General features: G+C 31.5%; 1 protein-coding gene across 7 annotated transcripts in view; it reads left to right on the top strand.

Moving 5' to 3' along the window:
• The window catches only part of Eip74EF (Ecdysone-induced protein E74), a 68,763-nt gene extending 55,198 nt beyond the window's left edge, over positions 1 to 13,565 (top strand). For 6 of the 7 annotated variants that reach the window (XM_035095127.1, XM_035095129.1, XM_035095125.1 and 3 more), the window contains 3 exons: positions 381 to 548; positions 1,003 to 1,245; positions 10,872 to 13,565. In XM_035095127.1, the coding sequence (XP_034951018.1) occupies positions 381 to 548; positions 1,003 to 1,245; positions 10,872 to 11,422 (962 nt within the window). In that variant the 3' untranslated portion in view covers positions 11,423 to 13,565. The remainder of the gene's footprint in view (positions 1 to 380; positions 549 to 1,002; positions 1,246 to 10,871) is intronic. The other variant, XM_035095131.1, reaches the window with a different exon arrangement.
• The last annotated feature ends 1,230 nt before the right edge of the window (positions 13,566 to 14,795 follow it).

The raw sequence follows: 14,795 nt of genomic DNA, 5'->3' as shown, positions 1-14,795 counted from the left end.
AAGTTGCTGCTGTACTGTTACTGCTGCTACTACTTAGCATCAGAAACCCTTTTGAACGAGTTTCAATTGTCTTCTTAGCTTGGTTACCGTGGGAATACTATGGCTGCATGCATACCAATGACAAGATGACCTTCGGCTTCTTGCATAAAGATACCTTTAATTGAACAGCCACGCGAAAACAAGTTTGCACATTCAATCATGCCCTTTCGTTGTTGTCTTCATCTTACATCTCATTTTTTTCAACTTTATTCTTTTTTATTTACATATTTGATTGATAATAGCAGAAACTTGGACTCATTTTGTTACTTATTTTATTTTTATTTATTATTTTTTTTTTGGTGAATTAATTCTTTTTTTCCTATAATTTTTCTTGTAATCAGGAAGTGGATCACTGCCAGCAAGTCCTGCCGATAGTGGAGTCAGTGATGTAGAGTCTAGTACATCATCTGGTGGCAATGAGGACGCAAATTTATTGCTCAAAGCGAGACTCAACCCAAACTCATCCCTCCAATCGAGTCTCGGATCACACCACTCTCACTTGCCGTCAGGTAAATTTTTTTTTCTTTGCAAATTCATTTATCAAAATAAATGTCCCATTTTATTGTCGGGTTAATGTATTCTAATTAATTGTCATTCAGTCTTACAGAAGATTTTTTTTATTTATTCAAATGATTTTGAAATGTAAGCTAAGAAAAAATGACTTGAAAAAAAGAAATTGAAAAAAAAAAAGAACTGAAGGTTAGAAATAATGAGTTTCAAAATTTTTCTTTGCATATACAATTCAAATACAAATGGTTTAGCTATTGCTCAATATTATCGTTGGAATAATTAATAAAAGTAATCAGTAGCGTTCATTCAACTGTCTGTAATAACCTCTTTACTTAAAATAAGAATGACTGCAAAATATTGAATATGATTTTTGAAATTTAAATAATTGTAAATATTATTCAGTATCTAGTCATTGTCAATCAATAATGAATGTAAATATTTTATTGGTAACAGCAGCTATTGCTAGATCGGCTTGTCACAGTCCTGGAGTTTACTCAACATCAACAGGATTCTTGCCACCTTCTTACCATCCCCATCAACACCATCCTTCCCAATACCATCCCCATCGAGGAAGTTCGCCGCATCATCCTCACAATGGCCATGCAATGCCATCAACTATGGGACCACCACATCATCACCATCACCATCACCAAACTCAAAGTCTTCAGCATCTCCATTATCGCCAGCCATCGACGTGTAAGTTTTTCAAGAAAATATTACTCAATAATTTTTCAACTTATATTCTTTGCTTTTGTCGTTAAAAATAACCTTTTTCAAGATGGTAAATCGTCTATGATTTTTAAATACTCGTGACCTAAATGTCCAAATGATAGCTGATTGTTCTAAATTAAAGTCCATTAATTTATAATTTTTTCTAAAAAAAATCGAAACTTGAATGTCTCTTACCACATCAAGTCAATATATTTTATCCATGGTAAAAAAGAAATAATGTTTTATAGATTAATCGATGACTATCAAGTGCTGAAGAGTAAATACATAAAAAGTAATTCATGTAGGTAAATAGTTGAAAAAGTAATATTAAGCAGGTAGCAGGAAGTAGAATGATGATAAGTCAGTGTTTAGGAATTGTCTCAGAAGAATAATAGAATAGTTGACGAATGAGAATCGAGTTGAGTTGTGCCCACTCAGCAGCAACAGACGGCAGTAGTGACGGGATGCCGAGTAAAAGTGTGTCGGATTGTATAATCGAACGTGAATAAGCAAAATGTTGCGCCACGACGATTTGGTAACTTCAAGAGACCCCGCTGCCGCTGTGTTCCCATTGCGGATACTATGCCAACAGATATGACTCTGATGCCATTCCAATCTCGTCACATTACCGCATTTTCATCACAGACAATACATTACAAATATTTCCACACTGTATTTACACTACTCTTGACTAAAAAAAAGTCACATCCTCTTATCGGTTATTTGCGTGAACTAGTTTTACATTTTTCCTCAATTATATCAAGAGCACGTTCATTCAGGGATTTTCCAAACAAATCTCAATTGAGAAATCAACTGATTAAGGAAAGTCATATTGTCATAAAGAGTCCAAACGATTGAATATACCATCAGTGTCAACATTACGAAATGGCCCTGTAGATTTCACTTTTATTACATTCGATATCGTAAGCGGATTCTCTCTGTCTGGCTGCTTTTTACACCGACGCAACGAAGGTTTCTTTTTATCAATTTTTATTCGATAAAAATGAGCAAAATAAATATGTAAATAAATTAATGAACATTAAAGGCGATATTAACAAGCCATTTTCATCATTATTAAAAATAGACATCAATATTTTATGCTGATGATGTAATGAAGGTGGACAAAAATGATACCAAGTTTAATTAAACTTAAATATATTAGCGATGGGATCAAGAACATTTTAGTTGTCCCAGATCAAGTACTTGGCTGGATATTTTTAAAAGATTGCCATTTAATATACGCAAGAGGCCCACGCAACTTATTCAGCAAAAAAAGTAGGGGAATAAATGAATATAAAAATACCTTAAATGATCGACAAGTGTTTAAATATAAAATTTTGAGCAGTTCTTGAATTCATTTATTTTAAATATTAACTTTATCGCTTGGAATACAACTATTTACATTGCCATATTTACATATATATATAAATATATATGAAACATAGCAAGATAAATTTGTGGAGATTAACATCGTCATATAAATGAGTAGAAGAAGCTGATTGAAAGATTCCTTTCTTTCCCTTACAAATGATGCCAGTATGTATGGACGATAGTGAAGAGAGATACAGATGATGACGTAGAGAATGAGAAGAGTAAAAATAAAAGTATATTTGATGGAGTTGAGAGTAGAGTCTATCGTAGTCTAGGTCTAGGTCGGTTGTTAGCGCAGTCTACCCGTATATTTATCTCTTCTCCTCCTCCTACTTTTCTCTCTCTATTATTACACTCATTTTAAATTCTCATGAAAATTATACTTTTTTGTTTCTAATTACTAAATTACTAATATCCTTTAGATTTTTTCTAAGCCTCGCTTTAAAAGCTTTCCCATCAGATAAAAATGCTAAAAGCCTGAAAAATGATATAAATTTATATTCATTTACGTAAATAATATAACCCAATTTTTTGTCAGATTATTATTTGGTGATAATAATATGAGATCTAGGATGAATGATTGATAATGCTAAATTAGATAGTGAGATTCGGTGTTATGGGGAATCATTCAAGACAATCAATCAGATTAGAGATAAAAATGTGCGTTTATTTAGAAAGAAATAGAAAGATATTAGTTTTAGTGTTTGATGATGATTAGGAGAAAATTATTTTTTTCGTTTAAATTTTAAGTTTTGAGATAAGACTTGTTTCAATGAGCATGGAAAATCCAATTGATATAGAGTGAGATAATTATATCGATCAGGTTAATTAATTTAGTGATAAAATCAATGATTGATATCTGTCTTTCTCAGACATCAAAATTTAGTCAAGTGGTTTGTTTTATTTGTGATTTTTTTTTTGAGAACTCTTGATAGTGAATTATAAATAAAAGAAAAACTATAAGGAAGTGATATTTTATGTTGAAAATAAATATTTTTAGTGATATTTTAAAAAAAATATTTTACAAAGAAGAATTGCTAAAATTGAGTCTATTTTTATCAAAGTCAAAACGTAAACTTTTCTTCTGAGATTAAAAATAAATGTGAAAAAAAAATAAAAAATGGAGGATTCAAATTTAGTTTTGATTAGATCAGCAGTAAAAATATCAAGTACATATAAGAGAACAAAATCATTTTTTTTTTTTTAGTAAATTCTATAAAATTTTGATCAATCCTATAATGATCTATTTATGATCTTTGAATGAAAAAAAAAAATTATTTTCAGGACAGTTCAGTAGAAATATTTAATATAAAGTGAACAACGGTAACACAGAGCTAAAGTTCTTTGAATAGTCTGTAAAAAAGTCTTTATTTTCGGAATGAAAATTTCAATGCTTTTTTACATTACTTTTCCTATATTTATTAAAAATCTTTCATTTTAAAATTTACTTTTTTTCTACACTGTAAAAGGGCAAAATATCTTTTGTACTGATTTTCCATATTTATTACTAACAATGAAACTTTTAGAAGCCTTATAAAATAACATCAAGTAATTAATTACTTGTCACGTTTTATATTTATTCAACAAATGGATTTTTTTAAAATTTAAATCCGTTATGAAAAAATAATCTACTCCATTTTCTTCACTCCAAAAATTGATTACTGTAAAAATGATTAAAGACAATTTGTGCCACTTCTCATCAGTAATTATTTATTAAATATACTATTATTTATTCTGAGCAGCCTTGGAGAACCAATAAATGGTATATTATTGAAGAGAAAAATAAAAAATGCAACGAATTAATGAAGTATTTTACTGAGAAAAAAATAAGTCAGCAAATGAATGTAAATGTAGTTCATCAAATGTAGATAAACGGTAAAACAAACGAAAAATTATCATAAAAATGTAAGGAGGATACAGAGTGTATTTCATTTCGGTGCATCCTCTCAGATGTCTAGATATCTTCTTTGTGCGTTATACCTAGAAATAAGCGGTCTCAACGGCGATAGCCGAGTGTATGTCTGCCGGCGACTGGCGGCGCGTGTCCTTCCTGGGTCTCTGCCCCTGTGCTGACGATACATAGTATTGTGCGGTATTGTATATTTGCAGTGCCCATATTATCAGAGCGTACTTTTCTATGTATTCTCTTACACTATAATATCGACTATATACTACTATCTTCAAATGTATTGCTCACCACATGTATACATATATAATACATCTACTAATGCTCTTCACTCTCGCACACTCTGATGTCGAGAAAAATGCATAGCGCTGCGAGAGGGACAAACGGTTCTCAACTCACACGATTGGACTATTTAGACTTGTGAATGATCGATAATTCTTCCCGCTAACGGGGAATCGTGTTGATTAAACGAGTATAAATATTATGTGCTGATAACAACTTTGTTCATACTGATGCATATTCATCCAGTGCTAGAGGATAAAAAAATTATTCCTCTCTCTCTCTCTCTCTTCAAGGCCTGAATAATATCCTAGCCCATCATCACTAGCAGCAACAGCATCAGACAGACACATTTTGAAAAGAGCTAAAATTTTTAGCAAAAATAATAACTGACTGAAAAAGCATATCAAGTTAAATACAGTAGATAAATTGCTATTTATTTGGTTGATGTAAAAAAGTGTTTTTTACTGGCAAAGTTTTTTTCCTGCTGATAAATAGTTAATGACCGAATTCCATGGTTGCTGAGTGTCACTTTCCTCATTCCATTATGTGCATCTGACGAGACACACACCAACACGAAGATTGTTCATGTTCCCGGACGCAGAGAGCACGAGTCGATGGTGGCATGTGTGTGTTTAATGTGTATATGCACACGAGTGTAGTGCGTTGGCACATTCGGACTAGAGTGTGCCGTGCAAGTATGTATAATACTCGAAGAGGAGGCATCGTCGTTTTAGCGAGGTATAGACGGTGACCTTGTCGCCGGCAATTCACCCCGTTTGTCCCTTCCCCACGTCGCTCTCCGCCGACTGACTCCCGAGCAGATCCAATAGCTAAGCAGTGGCAACCGCCTGCACCACTCCCTCTTCCCTCCTTTTTTCTCCGCCCTTGCTTATTCTACCTTCTTTTACCCCTCTACTCGTTCCAGATTTCCTCTTATTCTCCTCAACAACCTCCTCGCACTCTGTCCCACATCCGTATATAATGTATCACATCTCATCTTTCATCCTATTATCGAAGGAACCTAAAAAAAAAATCATCCTTCTATCTGTATTTATCCCTTCACTAGTTTTTGCATTCCCTTAATCGCAGTTTATGCCAAACAACCAAATAAAAATTACCAAATGATTCATTTCCGGTATATATATATATATATATATATATATACATTGTACTCATCTGATCCTCAAGTACTCTAGATCCTGACGGCTGCTTCACGCTTTTCACTATTCCGGGGCTTAAAGGGCTGCATCACCAGCTACTCAGACACATATCCAACCATTTTTACAGTGTAGTTAATTTTGTTTAACGTCCATACAACATCATAAAAATAATCGTTGAGTAATTGAATGAATTTTTTTTATAGCTCAACATGAGTGATCTTTTATTTATTGCCACTTTGTATGTTAGTTTCTTTGATTTGTTGCTAAATGTTAACATTAATTTACTGTTAGAATCAGCTTTTATTTTGCCTGACAATAAATTGGATTTTGCATAGTAGGAATTAAGATTATCAGAGAATATATAAATTATTATAGAAGATAAGACATCGCTTTATTTTATCATGTAATATTTATTTATAAATTTAATCTTCTAAAATCACAATTTGTTTTATGGATGGAAAAAAAAGTATTTTTATTGTATACATTATTACTTATTGTCTCGTAGATTGTATTTTAAATGTAGTTGCGTCAACATGTATTTCCTTTTTCCTGCTTACTGCTATTTGAATTAAACTCAGTTATCTTAATGACTGAAATCATTTCAAATGACATTTAAACTTTGTTTATGATAAATCAATCAGCGCTTCACCACTATATATCTATAATAATTATTTTTTTTTAACATTTCATGAGTCTGATTTTGAGTTAAATAAAGGTAATGATATTTAGAAATTTATTTGAATGTAATAAACATCGTATCTTAGATAAATAATATGTTTTATAGCAAAGTATAAAAATTGAATAAAACGTCTTAATTCCACACATTTTGATAAAAAGAAATGATCATCAATTACTCGAAAATTTTGTTCTCAATTTACTTAATATACTTTACAGCTATAAATTCACATTTTTTCGTGCTTTTTACTTCTCAAAGTGAACCCTCATATATTTGTACTCACTTACACTAAGCAAGTTTCTAAATATAATGCACCAGTTTAAGCGTTGTCAGAGTACTTATATCCGCGTTCAATGCGTACACGTCACTTGAGCCTACTTTCTCGCTTTCTTGCTCTACCCTCGTATCACTTGCAATGCAAAATAAAGAGAGACAAGAATAAAAGTATCGTTAACTGCGTATGCATTTATCTATTTATTAACAAATCATGCAATGAATCGATGCGTAAGTAATAAAACATGACTTGATTATAAAGTTGCATTAGCAACCTAGACCTAGGCTAGACCTAGACCTAGACCTACTATTACATGTCCCATTGAGAACACTAGACTAGACGAATCAAGTGTCTAGGAGAGTGGGGAATACTGCAAAGGGTGACGTCACGGGTTAAGAGGAAGACTTTAACTTTCCTTGTCGACGTAGCCTGAGAGCTGAAAGTGAAATGAGCAGACTCAAATAATCGTCTTGGTGGCATGATGTTGATAATAATGATGATGAGGAAGAAGAAGTTACTTATTAAAATAAAACCTCACTCATGACTTTTGTTTAGTACCAGTGGTTTTACAATCCCAATTTATTGGGAAATATTTAACGGTGGAGACAAATAATGATTGCGGTTATAGAAGGAAGAGGATGATGGAAGAGTTTGGTAGTTGATGGTGCACAACTTGACGATCTGGCGGGTCGGGTCGCAAAAGAGAGAGAGAAAGACATGGCCACAGAGACAAAATAAAAGGAAAGAGAGAGGTGGACGTGCGCGTATGGTGCATCAGACTAGCAGTTGCGAATCGGCGTAGAGAGAAGAGAGATAGGGAGAGAGAAACAAGAGAGACAGAGGGAGAGAGAAAGAAAGAAAGAAGAAGGATAGAGCAGTTAAGTTAGTCTGTCGGTCAGTGACTGGCTGACTTTCCCGGCGCAGCTGAAGGTCAACTCTCCCCTTCTCTTATGCACTTCGTCCATCTTTATCCTACTCTCTCTTTTTCACTCTCTGCTCTTCTATGCACTTGGAGTTCACGCGATCAACAGTCACACACAATTACTAATCTCTTTCTTCCTAATTATCTAGTCTATTTAATAATTCATCAATACTTTACGTCATTAGTGAGAGTAACTTTAAATTCTTTCAACTTTATCTCAAACCCAAATAATTAATCATCAACTTTACCAGGAAAAAAATATCAGGATGTTTTTTTAGAAAACAATATCCTGTTTGCTCAACGAGATCAGAACATCCGGGTACAAATGAGCTGGATGATAAAGGCAATAATCTAATTTTGTTTTAGCACTTATTGTGTTATTATTATCTGACTTTTAGTCATCACCATCACCTGTCATCCACAATTCCGGTAACAGCATCAGTTACTTTCAGGCTCAATGTCGTGTTTTTGCTTACAACCCTTTCTTTCAACAATTTAGTCGTGAGATTGCCGCGTCCCTGGAATCCCCACCTTGCTACATAGAAGCCTGATGATCAGCATTCCCCTTTCGTCTCATCAACTCTTGCTCGTCATACCCTTCCCTCTTTATATATATTGACTACTCTTCTCTCCGGCTTTGCTATACTTGTACTTCCGGTCGCGAGCTGCTAGCGCAAATTCTTGCAAAATAAACGAGTACTTCACTACTACTATTACTACTACGACAACTACAACAACAACAACTACCACTACTACACTACTTCTCAACTTCCCTGCTCAATTTTTTTTCTCTCTTTCTAAGTCTGCAGCATTGCTGCTGCTGATGGTTAAGACGCCCCAACGCAATGTATTTTTAACCTCTGATTCCATGACGCGTTTCGCATTCGCCTAAACTTCCTGTCACGACTGTCAGGAAGAAAGACTACCGGGTAATTGATCCTGCAGCTTGCAATTGCTATTTTATTTTTATACTTGGAATTTTTTTTATCTGATAAATACAGCCGTTGCAAAAAACATTTCAAGTTAACAAGATATCGATGGCTGGTTATAAAAATCTATAAACAAAATACTTCGGTATTGATAAAAAGAAAAAAAGAGAAAAAACGTGCAATGGAAAAGTGAAAATTTTTTTTCTTCATAAAAAATCATTCGAGTTTAATTTTTAAGTATAATAAAATGATTATTTTCTGCAATATTGATTGTATGACCGTAAAAAGTCAACAGAGATTAGGATTGAATGCAAAAATATCACTGATAAATATAAATGTATATATTATTATCTGTTCTCTAATGTAATAAATAGATAATCAGTGTGAATGATAGCGAGTTCACAATGGCCTCGGTTATACCTCAGCGTTGTATATCGCAGTGGTGTAGGTCAGTGAAGTCAGCCTCTTCCCCACTCTGATCCTAGACACAACGGTCTACGATTGACTCATCTAAGCTATAAGTCATATGGAGTAGGTAAACAGTTGACTAGCCGCGGTATTAAGTGATGAACATTGCGAAAAGTTCCTGCATGATACTGAGAACTCCCGGGGTCTACAGGGTAATAAGAAAAAGACCAAGTTGAAGAAGATGAAGAAGAAGAAGAGGAAGAGAAAGAGCACACAACAGTTCTTATATTTTTAGACTAAGCATTGGTAGCACAGCTCAAAGAAGAATTCGCCGGGATTTCTTGTTATTTTTATTTCCATCTTTTTCTACTCTTGCTGCTGTGTACTTGATCCGCAATTCAGTTGTAGTATTTTTAAGACAATTTTCATGAGTAGACATTTCAAAGTGAGAACGGAAGGAGATATACATTGGTGATGCATATATACATTACTGTTTTCTTAAATGTTAACCGTGGCCTCATAAAACGTTGTCATTACACACTAAAAGCTGATGGCGTCACCATACAACCTTGACTCGGGTCAGTCCTCTATCACACTGTAGAGTTGTAGACTGCAGACAGTTCTCTTCACTCTTCACGCCCCTTGTGTTTCCCTTCTCACTCGTCATGCTTCTGGACTCGCTCTCTGCTCCCACGAGATCAATCCTGTTCTCGTTTATACGTCCATCTAAACCTAAACTATACTCGATTCAATTTTTACTTCATTATTTAACACAGACATCTAATCCATTACACGCACCTGCTAATTTTCTTATATTCAGAACATACAACTCTGATAATAATCATCATTGTCTGATGTTTTCACATTGTTGCAATTTTTGTAAAAAATTTTTTGAGATAAACATATCTAAAGGTGTATTTTTATTTATTTTCAATCAATAATTTGTGGAAAGATAATTGCAATCAAAATTTGTGCTAATTGTCTTCATTGGAGATTAAAAGTTCAAATTCTTTTTACTACTTCATTGGTTTGGTTAATTAAATTAAAAAGAAACTGAATTGAAAATTGACTAACGATGTTCACTAGAATAAAAGATTGAGCTGAGAAAAAATAGAGTAGGCAGATACTAAAATGTCTTTTTTCAGTTACGATATACCTTGAAGTTTTTTTCTTTTTTGAACAAGGTGCAAGAATAAAACAATGTAGTTTCTGTGATTGATTGGATTCTTTAAATAACTTCTATGAATTTTTAAAATATATTTTTCAATTACGTTGAAATATTATCAAGGTATAAATAACTTTTTATAATTGAATTAAATAAAATTAAATGAAATTGCAAAGTTTAAAATTTTTATTTTAAAAAAAAATTCAAATAATCTTCTTTAATAGAATTATTAGTCACATGAAATAATTACAGAAAATAATAACTTAATTATTGTCTTATATAATAATTTCACTGTAATGTATATAAATGTCAAAAGGTCATTGAAACGATAAACCTTTCATTGAAATAATCAAAAAATAAATTCTTCTATTGGATAAATATCTAACGCAGATTCCAGAATTAATTTAATTCTGAATAAATAAAGCAGAGAATATAAAACAAAATTAGAACTTTGATGAATTTTTTTTTTTTTTTTCAAAAATGTACAGTTAATAAATAAATGATTTTTATTTTTACAGTAACGGAAAGCTACAATAGTTATGTAAATTCAATGTACAGTGGAAGTGGTCAATTCGCAACGCCGTGTACACCAAGTCCCCCACGAGGACCTGGTGGAGTACCAACAAGTGTAATTCAAGCAGCAACGAGTTCTGTATCAGACGATTTGTATCTTTTAGAACTTGGATTCCCTCCACGAGCAAAGAAAAACAAGCTGAAGAAGGCACGACAGGGAGAAGGTGCAACAGTCAAGAGGAAATCTCGCGAAGGTTCTACGACTTACTTGTGGGAATTTCTTCTCAAGTTGTTGCAAGATAGGGAATATTGCCCGAGATATATAAAGTGGACAAATCGTGAGAGGGGTGTTTTTAAACTTGTTGATAGTAAAGCTGTTTCACGACTGTGGGGTCTGCATAAAAATAAACCAGACATGAATTATGAGACAATGGGAAGGGCATTGAGATACTATTATCAGCGTGGAATACTCGCTAAAGTTGATGGACAAAGACTGGTCTATCAATTTGTTGATGTACCAAAAGATATTGTAGAAATTGATTGTACAGGTGCGTGAGATGAGGCTTGGAATATTATATGACAGAAACGTACTACGCTATTTGGACAAGTTGACTGGTTCAAGATTGTTGAGCTCTTCCTGCCAAAAAGTGTCAAATAGCTTTGGCACATCTCTTAAAACAATGCAGTACCCTCTCTGACTCCATTACATTTCATATTCTAGCTGTTATTTTTCTCAAGTAAAAGCATCGAATCCACTATTTTCACATTTTTGTCCTTGTCCATGTAAAGGACATTATTTATATATACAGATTACATAATACCTATTGGTTTTATATCGTTCGGTGAAATTTTATATGAAACTCAACGACTTATTTCATTAAATTATGTAAATGGAGATGAACATTTTAACGTAACTTGAATGGTGCTCGTATTGTTGTAACTCTTTAAAAAAAAATTATCGAAAAAAATATTTAAAAAAAGAGAAAGAGAGAAGGAAAATAGATGGAAAATTTAACAGGCAATTTACTTAAACTCATCTAGAGTCTAGAAAAAAAAAAAAAAAGAAATTGTATATTTAGATTCAAGAAATTATTTATTGTATATTTGATAACTTTATAAAAAAAATTAAAAAATTGTTGTTGGAAAGAAATTATAGAGAAAAAGGAATATGGATAAAAAAAATAATTTGAAATATAACGAAATGTGGGCTGTGAAATGGTTGAAGATAAAACGTTTGAAAGTTTTTGGGAAGAGGGCTAATGTACATGATGTCTGAATGCGTGTGGATAATTGTATGAATGTTGCAAAAAAAAATTAGGAAGAAAATAAAAAAAGAAAAGTGTGAGTTAGGGAGCTAGAGCTCAGGGAGGGTTACACAGTATATTTTTAAATGAATAAAAAGTTTAAAAAAAAAAAGAGTGATGTGGTAAGAATATTTTAATGAACTGAGAGAGTTTAAAGGTGTAAGTTGGTGCTGGCTGATTAATAAAATGAGGTCCAAGAATGTGTTATTGAGCAATCTATTCTGTTATTGGTTGGTAAAGAAAAAAAAATATTGAAACAGACATTATCTAAATTTGTGTATATATTATATAAAAAGTACATGTTTAGTAAGTTTTATTAAAAATAAAATAATGTATATGATAAATAATATAAAATATATATTGGATATATATTGTACGTTATGTTGTAAATTGTGAGTGTCGATGTGTCTCTGTGAGATGTATTACACCACATCAGGGATCAAGGACGAGGATGCATGCGAATATTCAGATAATAATGATAATGAAATCGTCAAAGTACAACATTTGTACCAATCTCACACTTGACCAATGCTCAGATTAATTAATTCCTTAACATTAATGTCAAATCAAGCGATTGCATTCAATAGCGCACATTGAGAAAGCTTCCAAGTTTTTATACGAAGCATTATATATTGTATAATAAGTGCGTTGCCTCTCCCTGATCAACCTGGGATAATGTAATAATATTAATTAACATTTAAGTAAAGTTTATTATATTATTTATTCACGCACTGACTCGCGTCGTGAGCTTTTTAAATAAATATGTCTCATAGTAACAATTTTGTATATAAAAATTATTAAATGAGAGGTAAAGCAAATATCTATCGGAAAAAAACTATAAATAAATAGTTATAATTGTTGTTTCATATAAAGACAAATGAAAATCTGTGAATGAACAATTAAGTAATTATTAAAAAAATTCTTGGATACGTAACGTACCCAGTGTGTTACCTATGCCAATAAAAAAAAAACATTTTTATTGATTAAATGATTATAAAATAATTGGGTATGTAAACGTACAGCTCAGCAGTGCTCTCTGAATGTAAATTTTTTGTTTCTTTTGTTTATAGCCTTGAATTTTTTTTTCTGTTTATCTAGTTACAGTTTAATGCAATACTGTACACTGATCTTATGCTGCCAATAATGCCTGTGACGATCCCACGCATTTTCAACAAGAAAATTTGATATAAATAATTAATGAATATTAACAATATCATAGAAATGGTAATGATAATAATTATGATAATGAAAAGAAACATAATAAAAAGATATAGAAGTCATAACAATAAATATTCCGGGACGCCAGACATACTAATGATACAAAGCAAATTGCCTTTATGTAATTACAAAGACAAAGTTGCCTTTTAAAAGATGAAAAAAAAAATCCTTTATAAACTCGTATCATGATACTGTCATTGTCTCATCGTCAGTACTTAAAAATATGACATGTCTCCTTGACCCAATTATCCTCTCATTTTCAAGAGATTTAAATTTAAAGAACAAAAAGAACATAATAGTAATAAAATTTTAATATGTCAACATTTTGAAGCGATAATTATATAATATGTATTTAAATGAAAAATTTTAACATAAGAATATGTTTAAATTTTGAAATCAGAGTACAACTGAAGAAGCAAGTACCTATTACATCAATAAATAAAAACAAACATAACTTTTACGAATTAATTAATACAACAAATAATCAAGTGAGTAATATTTGTAAATTGTCGAATGATTACTGCAACAAAACAACCTATTTTTTAGGTACATTCAATTTACATTGATTACATTACAGATATTTTAACAGATAAGACTTTACTATAGTAGAAATAAAAAACACAATTAAATAATTTACTTGTAAAATGTGAAATATGATAAATCGATATAAGGAACTCTAATGTAACGTTCTGTGATTCGTTGTTTCTAGGTGAAATTTAATAAAATAATACTGTATGATAATAATAATAATTTTTCTTCATTATATCCTTATCTCTTTCATAATTATTACTTATTTAACATAATTAACTTCTTGGTGGATAAATTGACCAATCATTATTATCACTTTGATGTCTCGATAATTTTATAATATCAGGAAGACGACTCATTTTGATAACGACATTCTTTACATACTTTTTTTTATTTAATCTCATCATTTTTTTTCTTTTCATCATTATTTCTTCAGTGATAAAAAATGTCTTGGAATTCGTAAGAAATTCTTTTTTGCCTTTAATAAATCTTTTAAAGTATAATAAAATCAAATGGTATTTAAAAAGTATAAATTAGGGTTAACAAACTCGTAGATAAGAAACATGACTAATCAATGAATAATAAAAATTTATTCGAGAATCAGTAATAGAAAGTCTTTTTTTTACATACCCAAAATTATATATAAAAATTGATTTGATAATTTAATTAATGATGTCTTTTTTAATACATCATATTCTAACAAAGAAAAATAAACAAAGACTCTATAACTTACATTTATTGTGGAAATTTACCAGATTAAAGTCAAATTTTCTACGATAAACAAACACTTTCGATCTAATAAGTGTTTATCTGATCTAGTTTGAATGTAAATATTTTTGAAATAAACAAAATTCTCCCTCTAAAGTAATTTTTTTTCTT

The sequence above is a fragment of the Chelonus insularis genome, unplaced genomic scaffold (genome assembly GCF_013357705.1).
Source record: "Chelonus insularis isolate UGA/USDA-ARS -01 unplaced genomic scaffold, ASM1335770v1 contig_131_pilon, whole genome shotgun sequence".
Taxonomy (NCBI): domain Eukaryota; kingdom Metazoa; phylum Arthropoda; class Insecta; order Hymenoptera; family Braconidae; genus Chelonus; species Chelonus insularis.
The sequence above is the reverse complement of the archived record's forward strand: the minus strand, read 5'-3'. Positions and strand labels throughout refer to the sequence as shown.